Source organism: Mugil cephalus, chromosome 20 (genome assembly GCF_022458985.1).
Source record: "Mugil cephalus isolate CIBA_MC_2020 chromosome 20, CIBA_Mcephalus_1.1, whole genome shotgun sequence".
NCBI classification, from domain to species: domain Eukaryota; kingdom Metazoa; phylum Chordata; class Actinopteri; order Mugiliformes; family Mugilidae; genus Mugil; species Mugil cephalus.
In genome coordinates this window covers 7,588,436-7,610,061 of record NC_061789.1, presented here as the reverse complement: position 1 = coordinate 7,610,061, position 21,626 = coordinate 7,588,436, and the positions used below count along the sequence as shown (strand labels likewise).

Below are 21,626 nucleotides of genomic sequence, written 5' to 3'. Positions count from 1 at the left end.
ATTCCTATTAAAATGTCTTTAAACATGACTGTGTTTAAAGACATTCCTCTCCCCCAGTTTGAATGTAAATACCCTGAAATTAAAGTTGAGTTTATACTTTAAAGTCATATTTATAATTACACAATTGTAACTTCTGTCAACAAAAGATTGTCAGTGTCCACCATATGGCATAAAATAATCTACATGTGAAGCTAAATAATTTACAACTACATTTATCTTTCTCCTAATTTTGTCTGTTAGTTTGAGATGTTCGTGTTCTCCAAACTGCTGATAAGGTCCTCGTAGAAAATGCAGCGACAGATAAACAATGCCTTCACAGTTGCACAAAGGATGTGAGAAGTTTGACTAATCAGTTTGGCCTTTAGATTGTTCCAGATTTAAAGTGCACTCACAAGAAGGACCAAGGTGTCAAGCTCTGGGACGGTCTTCTCTCTTTCTCCGACCGGGCTGGATGAGTATTTTTATTTTTTTTTTAAAAGAAAACACCAGACTCCATCTTTATCTTAAGATCCCATTTATTTGTAGTGCAAAAAGAAGTAGAACAAACAGGACTACAACTCGCCTCAGATCCCCGTTTCAAGTATGCTACAATCTACTAGACCATCATCTGGTACAAACGAACCCTGACAACCGTAAAACGTTAACCCCTCCAACGCCATGCAAATGTGCAGGAAACACTTCACACAACAAACATCAACTCGATTAAAGGAAAAAATGTGCACACACAGGAGAAAAAAACAAGACTCTGGTCTGTAGATCATAGCACGGACAGTTACAGGGAAGTTACAGAACAGCAGCTCTGATATGGGACCGACTAAAAAACAAAGATTAACCAGCAGTGATAAATACAGGCTCGGGCTTTTTAATCTGCTGTCGACTTCCTTTCAGCAGAAGAATTCCAGCGTATCGACAAATTTATTTCCTTCAACTGTAAATGAGGCCTAGCAGCCGGTAAACAGCCATTAGCTGAGGCTTTGTGTTTAGTGTCGTCATCGTAGTGTTTTCCAGTGATAAACCAGGAGGACTTTATTCCAGTCAGTCGAAAGTGGTGAGTGCAATTAGGTCCTAACCACAACTAATCAATCTTTGGGAAGAGGTATGGAGGGAAAAAACAACAACAACAAAAAGAAAAAACATTTAGACAGTAAATGTTGAGAAAAACCCTACACAGAAGTCGGATATATTCCTTAAAGTAAAATCTAATTATCTAGTTTTACTATGAGGCACCGAACAAACCCACCCTCCTATAGAGAAAGTGCTTTGGTGATTTTTTTTTTTTTTTTTAAAAGAGATTTAAGTGAAAACCAAACAAATCGAGACTAAAGCCACTACGCTCCCTCATAATTAAATCATTGCATCTTTCCAAGGCTCTTCAAATTGTAACTAAAAGCTCACAAAGAAAAAGAAGAAAACGCTCTAAACAAATTTAGAAAAACCAAAACTCCTTTCTCTGCTGTACACGGAGGTATCGATAGCTTGTGCAGCTTTTGCCTCTGAATAAGTCCCGTGCCCCTCATTTAAATATCTAAACTAATTCACATTCCATCTTAGTGTTTAAAAAAAATATTTAAAAAATAAAATGAAACTCCAAGAGGCTAAAGAAAAAATAAAAGTCACCTAAAAAGGTGACGCAGCCTCATTTTTTCTTGTCCTCCAGTTCCTTCTGTTACAGGTCTTTCCTCCGAGACTCTGCAGGGAACGTTCTCGTTGAGAGCCAGCAGGGGGCAGCAGCAGCATGGAAATAAAAACGTGCGGAGCGGCGCGATCCAGTTGAAGGCATAACAGGCGAAGAGACGCAGGGAGTTGAGATGATGCGGGTCGGCCCGTCGTTCCTCGCCGTGCGTTCATGTCAGCGTGCTCTCCGGCCCCAAGATGGGACGTCTCATCTTGGGTGGTAACGCGCCAGTCCTCTCCTGGCGTGGGTGGACTGTCTCTGCTGGGCGAGGAAGGACATGGCCTGGTTGGACGGGCCGAGCCGCTCGCCTGAGATCTTCTGCTGCAGAGCCATTCCCTAAAGATGGGAAGGAAAAGCGATGAGTCGCGTTGTGTCTTTCGCCTCGTGTTTTTTGTGCGTACGAACACCTACCATGTTGTACCACGCTGTGATGATGAGCTTCTCCTCCTGGTCGTGTCTGGCCCTGCTCTTCTCATAGTCGTGCTGCGCGGAGACAAACACATCAAAGTGCTTTTGTATCTTTGTTAAAGTTTAATAGTTGTTTAAAAAAAGAGGCTGATGAGATGGACACTTTGTAAAAAAGAAAAAGAAAAGCTGAGTACAGAGCATCTCAAAAGAGAAGAGCGTCTGGCATTTCAACCTCAGAACGATGAGACAGCAGCCTCAGTATTTGAGCTATTTCAATAGTTGGTTAGTGGTCAGAGTCTCAGAGTCGCTGCTGTGTCCTCATCAAAAATAAAAAAAAAATAAAAAAAGGCTCTCCAGAGCAGAAGCTAATGATAAGCAACCTTAATAATATCAGCCTCAAGTTAAAGGCAGAAGATGATCAACAGGAAAAGTTAAACGGGGTTCTTCATTCATAGGTTTCATTTTAAAACGGGTTCTCACCTCCAGATGTTTGATTTTTCTCTGCTTCTCTAACAGCTGGTTCTTCATGGCCTGAATCTCAGGAGTCCCAGGGGCCGACGGCTGCTGCTGAGGATCCAGGGTTTTAATCACCTGCACGAAGATCAGACAGTGGCAGCACTCACATTATAAAATAATAATAATAATGATAAAGAGAAGGAAGAATGAGGAGGGGAAGGAGGTGAAAAGGAAGAAGAAGAGGAAGAAGGATGACAAAAGGATGGAGGAGAAGAGGAAATAGGGGAAGCACAAGATGAAGAAGATAAGAGAAAGGGAAGGAGAAGGAGAAGGAAGAAGAGGAGAGGAAGAAGCAGGGGAAGGAGGAGGGGAAGGAGGAGAAAAAGTAGGAAAATAAGCAGGACAAGAAAATGAAGAAGATGAAGAAAAAAAAAGGGGCAGAAGAAAACAAAGTGAAGGAGAAGAAAAGGAACAATGAGGAGGAGAAGAAGGAGAAAAGAGGAGGGGAAGCAGGAGAAGCAGTAAAATAAGAAGAAAATAACGAAGTGGAAGGAGAAAAGAAAGAAGGAGGAGAGGTCTTGTTTTCAGAAACCGACCGTTTTCGCTTTCTCCATGTAACGTTTGTATCTCTCCTCCATCTGCTTCATGTCCTCGTCCTTCTTCTTCAGGATCTCCTGCAGTTCATCGATCTTCTTGGCCACTGAGAAAAAAAAACAGACCTGCGTTTTAGAGGAGAAGAAGAAGAAGAAGAAGAGCGCGGACGAGCTCTGGAGGCCTGAAGCTGGAAGTGAAATGTCTCACTGTTGCCGTCGACTCTGGGCTCGAGGTCATCGATGACTTCCCTCTTCTTCTGCAGGTCTGAGTGGGCTTCATGGAGCTTCTCCCTGGAAGAGTCGCACGTCACCACAGTGTGAATCTCTGTTTATGTCACCCACACAGATAAAATGATCAGTAAGCGGCCGTGGAGTACTCACAGATGCTCCTCCAGCTTTTTCTTCAACAAGGACGACTTAAGAGAGAAAAGAGGGAAACGCTTATTAAAATCAAAACTTTCTAAATGACAAACATACAAAAGACTCAGTGCAGACTGTGAAAGTCAAACAGTCAGAGTCAAATCATGGGCCAGGTGCTCAGAGGGAGGGAGGCCGTACTTACGATGGCCTGATTTTGGCCTCGGATGATCGGTGGGGGCAGGCGGAGGGAGACAGACAGAGAGGGGCAGGCGTTAGCAGTGAATCACCACAGCAAACATGGGTTAAATTCCCACACAGCATGTACACAACCAACACTGCACTCTTTCAAAACCAAGAGGCTCCAACAGTCATCACCAATAAATCCTGACCTCTTCACTTAAAGAAATCAACTCTGCGTCCGTCTGATTCACCAGCTTCAGGTCCACATGGAGACGGGTTATACGCTCAAGTTCTTTGTCATGCGGTCGTTGTTTCAAATCTTTGTTGAATCGCGGCTCCTCCTTAAACAAATATATGCTTCTGTGCATGGCCACACAAGGACCTGATGCATGTAGTTCCACGCAGGCGTGAGACATTTATACTTGTGCGTCATCAGTCTGGCTCACTCTGTAACTACACCACCCAAACACTAGGTGGCGCTGTCTCTTTTTTGCAAGTACGTTAATTTTAGTTTCTACTCCCTGCTTCAAATTTTGACAATGGCGGCTCAAACTTACACCAAACAAGTCATACAAATGTCTGCAGCTCTAAATCTCCTCCGTTAACCTTTACGATTCTTTATTAATCCAAATCAATCAATTCCGAAAATTGCGGAGATGGAGAAGCAGCCGTAAATGCTAAAGCAGAAACACGTGACTAACAAGCGGACCAATCACAGCTCTGCGTCGCCGCATGTGAGTAGTTACGTTACGTCTGGAAAAAACACCTCATGAGAACGTAGAAGTGTTTTAGCTTCAGATATTTGAGTTTTTTTTTTCGAAATGTAGGTGTTTCCATTACCAGATTTTTATCATAATATTTGGGTTTCGCACATTTCTAGGAGGAATGGAAACGCAGCCAGAGACACCGCGAGGTCTGAACACTGTACGTTAACGCCAGAAGAAGAATAAATTACGCTTATGCACTAATCCCCCACTACCACCACCACCAGCTACTGAGCTTGATATCGCTATTACAGCAAAATCCTATTAGTCATAAATCTTATAGCGTGTTGTATTTCTTCTTCTTTGTTTTGTTGGATTTCTGTGGCTGCGTTAAAGCGCCACCCACAGGCTACATGTATATATTACAGCGTTTGGTGTGGACACAAATATTTTCTAACACGTCGACGCGTTTATAGAAAACTTCGACGTCGACCCCGTTTCCGTGTGGACGTGGACCTAATCATCTGCACACAGGCTGTAGAGCCTGAATGTTCTGCCTGATTGCTGATGAAGACGTGAAGAAGAGGAGAAGATGGAGGCCTCTTCACTCACGTCCTCATTCTTGCTGTCCTGCTCCTGCAGGGTTTTCTGGAGCTCCTCCACCTGACGACGCAGCTCCGCGATCTGCTGCTCGTTCAACCTCGGGAAGGAAAGAAAGGAAAGAAAATGAATAGACGGGAGTCATTAGCCGGGGAGATGGGAAAGTCATTAAGTTCCTGCCACTGTGGGTGGAAGATGTTTGTAAAGCGTCATGTGGATCTTTGTACATCTGCTGCCGCTTGGCCATTCACTGCTCGGCTCCAACTGAGCATGCTCCCTCCACTCCTCTCCTCCTGTTACTGTTGCTGAGGATGCTTCCCACACCCTGGGCCTGGTGTTGCAATAGACGCACACATACACACACACACAAACACACACACAGTCCACCCACATGTCCACATGCCCACAGGCATGTAAACACACACACACACACACACACACTGAGTTGAGGGACAATCTGGCTTTCTGCTGTCTGTCCTCCAGTCCAGCCCACACAGCTCACTTGAACACACAGTCCAGAGGGTGAGTTGACATTTAGGCAGATATCACTCGTTGCGTGAGCCAAACCACCGGCTTAATGGCCAGGAACACACAATATGGTGGCTTAGAAGGGGAATGGTTACTTAACACTGCTGAAACAAATTAGACGCCTTAGGCTACACACACACACACACACACACACACACACACTCTTACCTGTTCTGAGTTTCCAGAGCGTTCTTGCTGCGCTGAGCTTTCTCCAGCTCCGCCTGGACCTCCACTACTTCCTGTCTGTATTTCTCCTCCTGGACGCACAACATCTTGTTTTCACTCTGCAGCCGCACAACTGTCTCCCTGTCCAAAAAAACAAAACAACAAAAAAACACAGCAATTAGAAGACAGCAGAGGCGAAGGACGAGAAAGTGGAGGAACCTTCTACCCAACAACAAAGCCTCGGACCAAATGTGCAGCTCTGCCATGTGTCACTACTATCTGCATTCAGCTCCTATAAATAAACTATAGCAGCTGTTTTTGCAGAATTAAAACAACGCTCCAATGGGTTATTCATAGCTGCACCAGTGTTGGATGGTTTAGAAGAAAATGTCATGTTATGCTTAAATCTGACTCCTATTCTCGCATTAATCTGCATCCACAGCCGATACACGCAGACAGCGAATAATAATAATAGACCTACTTGAGCTCAGTGGGCATGATCTCTGCAGCAAGGTTCCCCACTGGGACGCTATTGTCACACATGCCTCCTGCAGAGAGGGAGAGAGAAAGATTAAACCGTCTGATGAACGTATCGCAGACAGAAATACATCATGACTAACGTTTTCTTTAGCTTGAGCTTTTACAATTTCACTTCAGCGTCCGCAAGTGTGTTTACAACCAAAAAGTGTTCGTTTAGATTAGTATTTTTCCTTTAAATTGCTGTTAAATGTTATTTTTTTTGTCTCTCTGATCCTGATTTCTGAAAGCTTTTCTTCTCCTTGTATTCAGCTAGATCATGTGTGTACTGTGTGACTGTATTAACACCAATAACTTTGAGTTACATTACATTATAGAGTGAGATGTTTCACTATATTGCCTTGGGTGTGACCAACTACAGAAGCTCCAATAAAACCATGTCCGTCTTTGACTGGAATACGGGCCCACCCTCTTTTATTACCACTGTCCGCTGACCCCTCCTTACTCATCCTACACTGGTTCCTTTCCGTGTCTATGCAAACACCTCACTCTGTTATCAAACAACCAAGTATTACGTAACGTAACCCATCGCTCTGTGTTTCACTATGGGAGATAAAGCCCACTCCCCTGTTGCATCAGCTCCCCACAGATGAGAACTGAACCAACCTGCAGTGAAACTATTAGACACGGGCTGGAAGCTCCTGCCTCCATGACTGCATGATGCAGCGATGCCTGAGCAACATCCAGCTCGTCAATGAGCTCGTCTCGACACATTAACCCAAGTTACACAGACACCAGCTACTAGTAATAACACAGAGTAACTTAACCAGTCACTGACCCTTAACAACTGCGTAGCTACTTCCAAAAAGACTTACTCAGCACAGTCCAAACAAAGCCAGAAACCTGCGTTCGGCCACGTTCTCCTTGTTAGGATACCTGGGAACTGTTAAACAGAAATCCAAGCTAGAGCTGGACGAGCTGAGGAAGTTTATTATAGTTCTTCACGGAAGTGAGAATCAGTAAGGAGGGGTCAGCTGACAGTGGTAGTAAAAGGGGGCGGGGCCTGTATCACAGGTCAACCTGTCTGTCAAAGACGGACGTGGTGTCATTAGAGCATCCGTAGTTGGTCACGTCCAAGGCGATTCCCACAGTGAAACACCTCACTCTGTTATACTAAAATACTCCAAGAGTGTTCATCTTTTAGTGGCACTAAAAGTCTACTTAACTAGAAACTAGACTAAACTAGTGCCAGTTAAAACTCACCTGCTTCACTGAGAAACCTCTGTTGGACTTGGGCGCACCTGAGCTCATCATTTGTCTCCCGAAGCGTGTCCCTTTCTGAAATCAGACGCTAAAGACAAAAATAAATAAATAAATAAATAAATAAAGCATCATAACACGCGCTTCAGCTTCTATTTAATTGGAGTCACTCGTGTTTAATTTAATATCTAGAACTCATCTTGTGTTTTTGTTAAACCATATGACTCTTAAACCCGTGCAGCCAGACTTGGCGTCGCCAGGACAAGCTGTATGTAAACTACATGCCGGTACATTATGCATCGGTTAATTACTCCCACAAGTAAGTGAGAACATTAATCACTCCTGTCAGATTGCAGAAGGTGCTAGAATTGACACAGGACGTGGGAGTCGGTTGAAGAATAGTACAATATTTGCCTGGCAACAATTCCTCCAGCAGGGATGTGTGTGTCCTGTACAAGGGGAGCGACACAACATCTGTCACCACTGAAATAAATCTACTCCTGGTTTTATTGGGAATATGACGTTTGTGAGTAATGAGCCTGATCTTTTCACACCACGATTGACCTTTCACTTCATTAAAACGTTCCCCGACTCACTTCCTTCTCCTTCAGCAGCGCCTCGTACTTGTCGTTAAGGTTCTTGTATTCAAACTGCCACTTCTCAGCTTTCATGGCCTCTGCAGAGTGCCGGGTGTGAAGCTCATGAGCCTGCAAGTTGGAGAAGCACGGTGTCAAAAAAAGCTGCTTTCCAAACACGTGCAGAAGCCAGACTGTGTTTAACATCACTTGTCTGTCAACACAGGAACGAGATTGGCTCTCCCTCCTCCCTCCGTCCCACAGCTTGCCTGTCTCTTGTAGGTGTCCAGCTGACCGCGGACGGCGTTGGCCCTGCGGAGCTCCTCCTCCAGCTCGCAGGTGCGCTGCATGTACACGGTGTTGCGCTCCTCCAGGAGGCGCACCTGCCTGCGCAGGTCTCCCAGATCCTCCAGCTTCCTTTTGTACGTCTCCACCAGTGCTTCGAGCTGGTTCACCCGGTCAGACGAGTGCCTGACGGCGGCGGCGGAGGAGGAGGAGGAGGAGGAAAGTTGAGTGTGGGAGGCGTCGAGTGTCGGCACAGGAATACAGTTTTTTAACCACGACGCATCCGTGTGGACATGTACTTATCTGGTGCAAACCGACAACTATGACGCAAGTCATGAAATTCATATCATCGACACAGATGTCAGAGACAGGAGCTGAATGGACGGACGTCTGTGTGTGGGAGTGTGGGGGTTGTTTCTGTGAGTGGAAATTGATAATACACAAACTACTGCTTAAAGACAAAAGGCTGGTGATGATGAACATCTCTGACACTGGCAATAAATCCTCTAAAAGAACGTGTTAGATTATCCCTCAATAGTTCTGCATCACGTCCATTTGTTTGTACCTAATATTTAATTCTTAATAAAGTTTAATTAACTACAATAAGCACAGTTTTAGCTGTTATCAATAAAACAGGAGGAAACTAGGTTGTATGTTTAGAGCACTAGATGTCCTGTGTGTATGTTCACATAAGTAATTTTTTTAATATGTAAATCACTGATAAATTATGAATGAATTGCAACAACAACAACAACAAAAAAAGCTGTAAAGCAAAAACCCTCAGAGTCCATGTGACTCAACGCCCACCAAGCGTGACTTTCTGCAGTTGCCTTGTGTACAAACTTGTTAACAGGGCCCGATTATATAACACTCATTATATAATCATCAGTATTTGTTTTTTTTATGCTGATTTAATTAAATCACGATTTAACCGGGAGCTGGTCTCACCTGAGGATGTCCATCTCGTCTTTGAAGGCCTGGGCCTCGTGAGCCAGACTGGTCAGCTCCTCCACGCGCTGCTGCAGGTCGACCACCTCGCGCTCCAGCATCTCTCCCCGCACGCGCATGTCGTCCCTGCTGTTCTCCAGCCTGAAACCCATCGATACACATTCACCGTGGGTTTTTATATAAGAGGAGGAGGACTCGCAGTGAGATGCTTGAAGGGAGCAAGGCGAGTCAACAACAGCATCTGATTAGCATCTCTAATTGATGCTGACTCGTGTATGAAGTTGAGCAAATCATGTGGAGATCAACATGTCTGGTGTGTATGTGCTCACTCGTCACTTCGTTGGGTACGATGCAGAACACTAATTCATTCTAGTGCATGAGTTCGGCACTAAATCTTACTTTATTTGTTTGGTTTGCAGAACTAATGAATGACATGTTTTAAGAGTAGGAAAAAATTGATACGGCAATATATGGCGACACTTTTTCTTCTGATACAATGTCGATTTCTAAAGAAAGTCATGTTTTGGGGCAATTGTGAACAACTTCCACACCTCCACCACCTCCTTTTCTGTACAAGAGCAAAAAATTGGAAAAGGATCATTAGGATTAATATTCTTTTTGGACTAAATCTGTCCAATGAATTATCACTGTCATCTAATGTACATATCCAACATGTATTTTAAGCTACGTTTAAAATTTCTCAGTGAACTAAATAGAAATATCACAATGATGTATCGTATCGTGACTCAAGTATCGTGATATCGTCATGTGTTTCTATTATTTTGTCACTCCACTAAGAATCCCTTTTTATTCAATCCAGTTTAACAGCACCACAAACTACATTCTCATAAATGATCATCCACCTTTTCTGACCCCAATAAACATCAACTCAGAACATGTCAGGAAGGAAGATTTAGTTACACTAGAATAGAGTTCCTAATGATCTGGCAGGCGACTGTAGACGATGACGTACTCGCTGCTATAAACCTTGAGTCGACTTTTACCTGTAATTCTCCTCCTGAAGCTGCTCCATCTGACTCTGCAGCAGCAGCAGCTTCTTGCCCGTGATGGCGTTGGTGGAGGAGTCCAGGGAGTCGCTTCGGCTCAGCTTCTCCTTCAAGGAGCGCGCCTCGGCCTGAAGAGACGACTTCTCCTCCAGAGCCGCAGACAACTGTCGTCGGAACAAAGACACAGACAAACATTTAGAAAAAGGGAGGTTTTCGCGGCCGGACTGCTGAGATTAACGGCAGAAAGATAGAAAGGGACAAAAGAAGCAGAGGCAAACGCACAAACAAAGAGGACGAGCCACAGACATCGAAATAAATAAAATCTTTCTGAAATATAAAAAGAACAGGCACATGACAGATTCGTGAGGAAAAGCGCAAAGGACGAACTCAAAGAGGACCTTAAACACATGCTTTGTTCTTATTTCTCATGCTCTGTCATAAAACGCTGGTTAGTCAGCTGGTGTGCAATGGTCTCAGGCAGATGGAACTTTCTCAGTAGTGTAGTTGTTAGCGTTGCCCTCGGGGTCTAAACCAGACCTCCGAGATAAAAACAGATACATGTGCGCGGCTCGTTGAAGAGCGATGCTGGTTAAACCGTTAAAGGTCAACTGGGCCGAGCTGAGAAACGGGTCGACTTCAGTTTACAGCTACATTTTGTTTATAAAGGTGTTTGTGTTGCACTGAATTGAGGTTACAGTTAGACAAGCTCGCATTCAAGTATTAAACAAAAGTGTGTGGGGGAGGGAGGGAGGGCGCATACTTACCTGCAGGACATCTTTCCAGTTTGAAAACAGCGAAACCCTTCACTGAACTTTAAGGACAGATTGCATGCTTTAGCACCGGACCAGTAAATAGCTCTCACAACAACACAAATGACTAATCTTCAAGGCGTGGGCTGAGTAAGTAAACAAACAGGTGGGCTGAGAGCAGTACAAATTATTGTTGGCTACTGCTCCATCCCAAGGCAATGTGTCAGTTTTATCTTGATGTTATGCAACTATTGACTAGAATGTACCTTAAAAAAAAAAAGAAAAAAAAAAAAGCTAAATTAGTCCCTTCTCAGTCAGTGGTGCAAAAACAAGACATGGGGAACACAGACAAGCTCCTGGCAGGTTGATCAATAAAGGCCAAAGCACAAACGTTGCAGGGCACACAGATTCAATAACATGCCGCAATCACAATACAGCTAAAAAAAAAAGCTTTATTTTAAAACAAGCAAAACAGTTTTCAGCCTTTTCAGATACTGTCAACTGCTCTAGTCTAGATTTCTAAAGAAAGATGGATCCAGATGCTGTTGTTTCATCGACAGCCTTTAAGCAATAGTGCGAAAACCTGCAGTTCTTCAAATGGCCACTTGAGGGTGGCTCCAAAAGTGAATCAACGTTCATTGGCCTCCATGTAAAAATGTCCAAAATAAACACGCTTTCTGGTACAAAAATAGATTTCTAGAGCCAATTTCTCCATTCATGACAAAAAAAGTAAAGTGGCAAATTCAATGCGTAAAGTTAGACGTAATTACCGCCGTCCGTTTCGGCCTCAGCCAACCATCTCCACTCCAATCATGTTCCACAGCTTTGCCAGTTTTTGGATTAGCTGGGAGTTAATCTACTGCCAAGATGTTGACGAGCAAAGCCACCGCGCCAAGTGTCAAAACGACTCCTCAGGAAAAATGCTGGGGAGGTTACTGAGGGGTTTGTCTAAGTTTATGAGCAGTTTATAAGACCAGGAGAAAAGCTGTTATCGGCAATATCCACAAAACTTGAAACTAGCTTAAAATCATAGCCAATATGGCGACCATTGACATCATTGCGTGTCTGGTAGTTTGACTCTGAAGTAAAGAGTCGAGGGGACGGTTATTCTCTGACTGCAGCACGATGTCACCTCCCAAAGCATTGAACTGAAACAGGTCTTGGGCAGAGGCTGATGCAATTTCACAGGAAACAAGTACAGACAAAAAAGCAGATTGAAGCTTGTGGCAGGGTCCGTCATTAACACGCGACGCAGCATTTCCGTTTTGTGTCTGGCACCTCATGACAGCAATAGTATTAAATTACTGTTTCATTAGTATTTCAAGGTTCATCTTACAAAACAGAGGCTTCATAAAGAACACAAAAGAAGGCAGCAAACATTTGATGCATTTCTTGATGATGACGGTACACCTCCAACTCTTCCTGCATCCTTCTTCCTGAAAACTAGTTCTTGAATGCATCACAGCATAAAGCAAAAACCTATTCCTAAATTCCTTATTAATTCTATTATTTCATCGTCCACTTAACAAACCAACCTGATGTTCGAGGTCTCTGCAGCGCTGGGTCAGGTCCTCCTTCTCGCCCGCCTCTTCACTTAGGAAATAATACTTCCTGGACTACAAATACAACATATCAGACAGAGGATATGTCACACTAATTCCAATACGTGGGTGTTACATTATTAAAAAAACAAAAGGACGTAACAGATCTGCGAAGTGGAGAGCAATAATAGAAAAGGGGAAAGACTGTGACGTGGGTTTCACCTGGTAGTCGAAGTCTCCGTAGGTCTCTGGGCTTCCTGGTTCAGATGAAGGCTCCTTTGATAGGAGCTTAAAAGGAAACAGGAAAGAGATTTAGTGAATGCAGCTAGCGCACATTGTGGGAAAATAAATAAAAGAAGGGTGAGGTTTATTTGATTTTCTGGGCGAATTTGTTTGGTAAAAACTGGAAGGCAATTTTCCCAAGTTCAATGTTTTTACAGACTAAACATATTCTTGAAATAGCGCAGAGGAGGGTTTCTGGGATGCCGTTCATGTTTATCCAGACTTCTTTGATGCAGAATTAACCATGACTAAGAGCTGGATTAATGCAAAGCAGAGGGAACCGAGAGGATAAGCAAAGAGGCTCACTCACCTCCTGAATGGCTGTCATCACAACATGCTGGACAGATTCCTCAAGTGTCATTATCTGCTGGATTTGCTCTGCGTTTATGGGGAGACAACAAAGACCGGTGAAGGTGCAGCCAAACACGGATTAACACAAATTCTCTCCTGAGAATAAAAAACACACACCAGTGCTGGGTCTATTTTCAGAGATCAGTTTTTTCTTCTGAATTATAAACTGTAAAACGGCCTTTAGCATGGGAAAAGGTCATTTTATAAACTTATGATGTGATGCTCGGGCTTAAAAAGAATCACGTGATATGACTTCTAGTTAATCCTATGTTATTTCCACAGACGACTGCCTCGGCTGTCTTTTTTTTTTTTTTTTCCCTCCCCTCTTACACCACACAGCTTACCCTGTTTCTTCTCGCAACTGACAGCGCAACCCAATACGAGCTGCACCATCTTGCCCAATTCGGTGACATCGCCCATCTCTCCTATAAGGTTCACGTCTGGCAAGTGCTCATCAGACACCTGGTGACCGAGCACCTGTTTGCATGAGGGGGAGTAAGGTGACACATTAGGGCTTGATCTTTGAGCATGTTTTGCTGTAAATAATTAAAAATATCAAAAACCTCCTTACATCGTGATAGTACTCCAGCATGCTTTTGAGAATCTTTTTTAAGTTGCTGACCTGAAAGAATAAAGCGGATTAAGAGTTAGAGCCTGGATAGTCATTTAAAAAGTTGAAAAATAGACATTACAGGTAGCCATGGGGTATTCTGTCATATCCTGTTGTTTCACAAATCACCTTGAGGCGCCAGTTGGCCCCGCTCTCCTCCTTGATCCGGCCGAGCCACGTCTCATTAAACCAGGAGGGGTCTCTGTTAATGAGAGCACAAGAGAGCTAGAGCGACGACACATCCCTGGACGTCAAGATTCACAGAGAGGCCACGGGGGAGGGGGGGCAGCGAGGCCCCGTGCTTCAGTTCCCCCGGGCGAAATGACATCCGAGTTAAACCTTTCATTAAAGTTGCATGGCATGGCAATAATGACGAAGTTAAAGCGGCCTTAAAATAAAACTGTTTTCATTTATCGGTGCGTATGGGTAAAAATAAAAAGGTTGCTTTACTCCAAAAATCACACCTACGCTTGAGGCATTCGAGGCCACAGATGAGGAAATACGCTCGCAGACAACCTCACGAACTACATTTTAAACTTTGCATAGATAAAGGACTTGTGCAATCCGAAAGGCAGCGTAGTGCAAATCGCGCAGATAAGCAAATCTCGGTGAGTGAATTTCTACAAGCAGCTTCCTCTTGTGCTCATTCAAGTAGATAATAAACAGTAAGCGGTCCAGGAAGCTTACATTCTGTGCAGGACGTGTGCGATGGCGATGCCGCTCGTCAGGTCGCTCTTGCTGCTGCATGACGGCACCTGAAACGTCTGCAGCTGAGAACGAAAGGCGCAATTAGTGGCTAAAGAATGAACCTTTGGCAACACTGTACATTCGATGCAAAGCCACATTTCACGGTTTGTGCTTGTGCTAAGCATGGGAACAAACAGCAGTGATCAGCCATAACATTATGACTGAACAGTCACGTGAATAACACCGATTATTTCCTTTCTATGGCACCTGCCAGTGGGTGGGATACATTAGGAAGCAAGTAAACATTGTGTCTTCAAAGTAGATGTTAGAAAAGGAAAGAAAAGGGGTGAGTGGAAGGATTTGACAAATTGTCGTGTGCTGTATGATGTGATGATTTAAATTTTAGTTACAGTTTAAGCATAGATTTTGCTTATTTTGAGCCACAGAAGCCCGATCAGTAACAGGTTGCTGTTTCTGTCCTGCTCCAGAAAAGCTGAAGAGGTCGTTTCTCCCTCACAACACCTCCCTGTGATGAACCAACTGGAATGTGGTCATTGATGATACTACTGTATATGTGTTTGCACAGTATAAAAATTGCGATGGGTCAGAACATATCCAGAATTGCATCTCTTGTGGGATGTTCCTGCTCAGTACCTACCAAAAGCGGTCTAAGGAAGGAAAAAATATGAAGTAGATTTAGGGCTATGAGTAGCCAAGGCTCACTGATACATTAAGGGACTGAAGCCTGGCCGGTGAGGGTTCAATCCAGCAGAACTACTGAAAAAGTCATGCTGGTTCTGAGAGCCAGATGCCTGTGGGTCACATATCTGGAGAACACATGGCAGCAGGAGACAAGGTGCAGCCCTTTGTTGTTGTTGTGTGGGTGTGTTTGGTCTGCAACAGTGTTCAAGTGTTTTTTTAATGTCTCAAAGTGGCCTCCAAATAAATACCAGGACTCCCAGAGGAACATTACATCTTGATGAGATCATCAATTACTCACTTCAGCTGCTATTGATGTTGTGGCTGATTAAGTGTATGTGCACAGTTTCTTGGCATAAAAACGGAATAGAAACGGCCTCATAATGACCACAAAATTATTTGTAAAAACTACAAAATAAAACAAGAAAGCATGCCCTGCATTTTTATAGAGTTAAGGGAGACTTTAGCTTGATTTAACATGCTATTTATTTACACATTTGTGTGGGGGTGGAAGTGCCAAACAGGTGGATTTACTTTGAACCTAAAAATCAAAGTTACTACACTGGATTAGTCTAATAGTAGCTCAGCTTTCACTAAGCTTATTTTGGTTCGTTTTTCTGACCGATATCTCTGCTGACTAAGACAGTTTGATAACACGGATAACAAGTTAAAGCAAACCACCAACTTATACTCAGCTAGTTAGCTTATCTGGTTAGCGTGAGTTAGCTTGAAATAAAACAACTTTCCTTAACAACTAACTGTGTATAATTATTCAATGAAATGTTAATTATCTCCAACGTGAGGCGGTGACTTTGTAAAATAAGGCCGTATTCCTCTTAAATTGCTAACACCTGCTGCCACTTGTCAGTTAGCCGCTTAGCTTGTCGCTAACATCAGACTTACCCAGGTTAGCAGAGAATCACACAGCTCTGCTTTGTCCAGACTCATTTTGCCGTGGAAAACCCGAAGCGGCGTACAGAGAGACGACGGACTTTCGCCCGAGACGTGTTTTGCCCCGAAGTTTCAGTCCACGTCAGTCATTATCCGGCCACGGCCTCCTCCGTGGCTCCGTCCCCCCACCTTCGCGTTTCGGCTCCGGTTATCCCACTGAGCTTCCGTATTAAGAGCGTTCCCATGGAGACGTGTTGTGTTACGGGTCAGCTTGTCTGGTCTCGGCAACAACAACAAAAATGATCATAATAATAGCCTATTATTTTTAGACTGTCATAATTATGTTGAAAAAAAAACAAATTAACAAGAATAATAGTAAACAACAAATAATAATAATAATCATCCGGTTAACACACATAAACATATGACAAAAAGCGCAAAAAATATCTCAACAAACCAGAATTAAAGAGCAATACGATTATATGACACACATATATATACATACATATGTGTGTGTATAAAAAAAAATGCTCATGTAATTGTGTGAAAAGTTTAAGCAGCATTTTAAGCATTTTAAAAACACACGAGGCAAATAAACTATAAAATATGAAAAAAAATATTTGATTCAAAAACTAGCCACTTGGATTCCAAGACATTACTTTGAATGTAAGATTCTTCTTCTTTACATATATATGTGTATTTTAAATAGAAAAAAAGCCTTATAATTACCGTCCAAGTAAACTAAAGTTTTTGCTTAAATCAAAGCCTATAACTTGAACATTTTTCATACTCATTTGTTGACATAACAGCTCAATTTTAAACATTTTGTCATTTGAGAAAGACAATTCCAACAATGACTGGTGGACAACGTCTCAGTTGATGGTTCTATTGTTATTATCATGTTTTTTTTTTCCTACTCTATTCAAATTTCCCTAAAGCACCACTGGATGGCTCTAGCTGACAGATAGCTATACAAAAACATCTTGACGCACAGCTGGCAGCACCGTTCTCTATGGCTGGAGTTACATGATGACTCCTAATAAAATATGCTTCCTAAGGGATCTAACATGTGATCTTCAAACGAGCGGAACTAATATTATTTTATTCGGTTTTCATCAAGATGTCCTACTGGCTTCTGGGTATTGTGCAGACATATATGTGTGTTCCAAATTTAGTCTATTATCTTGGACTTCGGACAACATGTCTTGAGAGCGCTGTCAAAATGTCTCCAGAGTGGGTTTGTGCCAACCGCTCAGCTCAGGAAAAAAAAAAAAACTTTAGCAGGTTTCTGTCAAAAACCCTCCTCCACACGTTATTAACATGCTGCCACACACGTACACCCTTTTCCTCTGTAATCTGCATACCTCTCCATCCACTTCCCTCTCCTTCCTGTGCTCTTTGTCACAAATCAAACTGAGGCGGCCAATCGGAGAGACGCACTGCCCACTGCTTCCTGTTTGCTCTGGCTTCTCGAACACCTGCTTGAGATATCTGTCCCCGCTCCCAGTCCCTTTTAATCCCGTAACCAGCCTGGTCACGGCGCTGCCTTACATCTGGCTTTACCATATTTGTCTGGCCACAGTTCCTGTTTTTCCGCATGGTTTTTTCGTGCCAGAGGAATGCTCATGTTTACCCATTCCCTTCCAATCGGCTCTTTTTATAACAGCACCAACTCCTGTAATCTCTCAGCGGATTTAATTGTTTATTTTGCATCCTCCAATTTATTTTTCTTTCATGTTTATCTGGTTCTCATACTGCCCACACAAACCTTCAGTGGAGACTTATAAGAGCCAGTGGAAAACATAAAAATAAGCAGGGTCAGGGGTCAAGTTAAGCAACCTTCGGTTCGATTTAGACACCTGGGAGGAAGTAAGGTTCCATGACTTGAGGTGAGGGGGGTTCAGCAGAGAAGTTACTCACCCCGTGAAGGATAGGTCGGGGCTGACTAATGCTTGAGTGGCAGGAGGTGTGGTGGTAGGGGCTCCGGCAAGCCAAGGCTCGAGCGGAGGCTGACTATTTTTGGCCAGCTCCTCTTCCTCTGTGCTAATTCCTCTTTTCACCCGTTCTCTCTTTCCTTATTCCCCAGATGTGTTTCCTTCCTGAAAGTCAAAAGGCTTTACTTCTCTTCTTTTCCAACCCCACACTGACGCACTTGCCTCCCTCTGGGGGGAACTGGATGGGTGGAGGTGGGAGGGCCGGCAGCTAAGATTGAGTAATTATTTCTTTTCTTGAAGTTTGCGGTTTTTTGTGTTTGGAAAAAAAAAAATGGGGATAGTTCCTTATTTTTTTGTTTTTAGGAAACTCTTCAACTTACAGCCCATTTTTCATTACACTGACAGCAAGTGCACCATTCTATGTAAACTGAATAAAAACGACATTTTTATGTGACATTTTTATTTCCTGTTTATGGATGATTGACCTTGTTTGAGAACCCGTTGTGCAGAATGATGCATGTACGTGGGTGTGAGTATTACACTGGAAGGCTATTTCCACATTTATTCTATGAAGGTGGAAAGTTTAAATATGACTTAAACACAGATCATAGTAATCTCCTAAGAGCCTTGAACATAAGGGAAGTGGAAACTTTAAGTATGGACGTTAATGGACGTTAGCGGCTGCTAGTGAGACACATTTTGAAGTTTCGTCGTGAAAATATTAAACTCTTTTTTTTAAAATATATAATTTTATTGTTCAGTTCATGAACATCACACTTATTTTCCATCACCTTCTAGTAATGTGTAAATTATAATGGGATAACGACGGGAGCCGCGGTAGTCTGACACGTAATTATGCGACGACAGTGACGTCATTAACTGGGCGTCAAAACGATGATACGTGTAGTGTCCGATAGCTGTTTTGAGCCCCCTACATAGGGAGTAGGGGTTAGGGAGTGAGTGGACGATTTAGGACACAGGGTAAAGACTTGTATACAGCTACACAACCCCCGCACAAAATGTTCACTTACTCCCTAATATATCCACATCCTGACGGGTGCCGTTATAAAATGTGAGTAAAATATGTTCATATTCATCAGATAATGGAATAGAATACAAAAAGAATAGAAATATAGAAATAGAAATATAATTTCAATATATATCTTATATCTTCACAACAGAGAAGATATTCAAGACAAAATAAGCAAAACTGAAGCCAAAACTGCAATTAATATTTTAACATTTAAATTGTCACACAAAAAAAAAGCAGAAACGATGAGTATTTAACTATCAGTTGTTCACGTTATGTGTCTTAATGGGCTTTGATGGGTAGATCAGTCCTGAAATTTCACAGCTAAATTGCAAAAACCACACGTCCACATGTGAACATATTTCGAGGCGAGGCGAGACAAAGAACCGCTGCACCTTTAAATCGAAGAATGCCAACAATTCGCGGCTGTGCCCGGGCCTTCGGAGCTGGAATGCACTGGAATGTGTTGGCAGCGGTTCGTTTCCCCTGCAGCTTTCCCAGGTGTTACAGGGGAAAGGAAAACAACGAAACCGCGGAGCAGAGATGGACGGGCGCGGGTGTAATGTGCGGCTGTAGGTGAGAAACACCCAGGAGTCTGATTAGAAAGCCCCTTTCCAGACATGAGGTCACCCGTGTAGGTACACGCTGTCAGGACATGCACCGCAGAGGAGGGGAAAACACAGAGGTCCCTGCTCCCTCCTCGGCGTTATCAGCTGTCTCCACTTCGCCCGTGTGGATTTACGACTTCAGTATAAGCGATAACTTTGGAGGCTGCCAGGGAGAATACACACTCGAGTAAAGGCTGGTGGTTACTGACCCATTAAACAGCGTCTGATATTTTAGCTAAGAGCACATGTTGAACACATTTCATCCAGTTAGTTCAGCTCTTCTCTGGTGACTCAGTGACTGTTGTGTCTGTGCCTCTTAAAAAACAGTTTTACTCACGTTATGTAACAGACACTTAATGACCTCGATATTTATTGATTTCAGTCTTGACATGACTCATGATGACTGCAGCCCCACTCTGCTCTTTTCAAGTCTCCCCCCCGAAAAAAAAAGAAAACAACAGGCCAAACAGGAGGAGGAGAACGAAGAGGAGGAGGCGGGATCAGCTGTGTTATAGGAGCAGACACCCCCTCCTCGCGCTGTCACGATATCCGTGCTGCTTTTTTCGCCCCCTCTGCACTCTCGAGCTTTGATTTAGCTCTTGTTTGTGTTTTCGATAAGCCCGTCTCTCCGATTCTCTCTCAGCCTCGCTTTCTGTTTCGAAGCCTCACCCTCTCGCTCGCAAACAGGCAGCACATGGCCAGCGCGAGTGAGTCACAGCGGACTGGTAACAAGTGCCTCTTCTCAGGGAGAGTCCCTCCATGTGTCCTTGTGATTAGGGCCAATCCCCTTGAGTGTATCAGGTGCGCTGCTCCTTGAAGCAACGTGAGACTCGGTTCTATTGTCTCTGCGCCAACAATACGCTGGATAGATGATACACTCTCCTTCAGGTATTAAAGGATTTCCACAGAAAACATTATAGTGGTGTGTAGCCACACAAAACATCTAAAAATAGAAATATTGAAGTGTATTTTATGAGACACTGGGACTCCGGAGGACGGAATGTGGACTTCTGCTTGACAAGGGCTCACGGACAGACTGCAGAGAGGGCTGACCCGGCCTCAAGCAACAAAAGCTCGCTACACACAACGTGATTGTCATCTACACTCACTTGCCAGTTCATTAGGCACACTAGCGTAAACAAATGTATTCTAATATCACATGCCCGGCCACGTATCCACCTTCGTGACTGTCGTAATGTTTGGTTTATGTTAAAGCAGCGTCAGAAAAGTGGTAATTTTGGAGGACTTAGTCTGTGGCGCAGTTAAGCTGGATTAAACCGTAAAAGGTGTTTCTGTTTCTGTTATTGAGCCTGGCCCACTGACTAAAATGGAAACACGGCGTACTACAAACCGCAGCCTCTATAATGAAAGCACGGTTGAATCAACAGCTTTCTCAGTTACTACGAACAAATGATAAAAACCGTGACTTTCGTGGAGATAAGGTTTTGTGCATCAGTTTTCACTGGTGTTCTTAATGGAAAGAGAACCTGTGGTTTTTGTATTATTTTATTCAAACTATCAAAAAGACTCAAGAGTTTAGACTAGCTTTTAGACTGCAGGAACGATTTTATAGTTCCTGTATTTTTGTTTCTCCAGGCCAGTTCTTTGACGTATGTTTTATCTTATTTTAGCCTCTACTTTAGGAGCGGTGATTTCCCAGCATAAGAGGAACCTTTAGCAACACGAACAAAACACTTGAGTAACATTTTGTTCCAGCAAATGTTGATATTTAGCAGGTACCGTGTTTACCACATTTAAAACCTTAGTTCACTGTGTTAGCATGCTAACATTTGCTAATTAAGATAACAATAATATCCATTCCGCCCATGGGAACCATGAATGTCTGTACTGGATTCCATTGCTGTTTATCCAATAGTTGTTGAGACAGTACAGTCAAGCCCAGACTGCAGCTAAGGTGGGGAATGACCAGACCTTTTCAAATTCATCTTCTGTGAACCATGAACACCCACACAAAACGTCCCAGATCATGCATTAGCTGGCCTGAGATTTAATTGAAAGGCAA

General features: G+C 43.3%; 1 protein-coding gene across 2 annotated transcripts; it reads right to left on the bottom strand.

Annotated features, from left to right (window-relative positions):
- Positions 1 to 497: 497 nt before the first annotated feature.
- Positions 498 to 16,261, bottom strand: hook2 (hook microtubule-tethering protein 2). Of its 2 annotated transcripts, XM_047572919.1 has the most exons (23): positions 16,044 to 16,261; positions 14,442 to 14,524; positions 13,884 to 13,956; positions 13,716 to 13,766; positions 13,489 to 13,621; positions 13,104 to 13,171; positions 12,734 to 12,799; positions 12,506 to 12,586; positions 10,219 to 10,385; positions 9,215 to 9,355; positions 8,251 to 8,452; positions 8,003 to 8,113; positions 7,410 to 7,497; positions 6,151 to 6,217; positions 5,673 to 5,810; positions 4,989 to 5,076; positions 3,695 to 3,700; positions 3,514 to 3,548; positions 3,341 to 3,423; positions 3,136 to 3,239; positions 2,564 to 2,674; positions 2,087 to 2,158; positions 498 to 2,011 (listed from the first exon to the last, which is right to left on the bottom strand). In XM_047572919.1, exons 1-23 carry the CDS (start codon positions 16,086 to 16,088, stop codon positions 1,883 to 1,885), a joined length of 2,142 nt encoding a protein of 713 aa, XP_047428875.1. In that variant the 5' UTR covers positions 16,089 to 16,261; the 3' UTR covers positions 498 to 1,882. The 2 variants fall into 2 exon arrangements, with proteins under 2 accessions (XP_047428875.1, XP_047428876.1); XM_047572920.1 differs by lacking the exon at positions 3,695 to 3,700.
- Between the last annotated feature and the right edge of the window lie 5,365 nt (positions 16,262 to 21,626).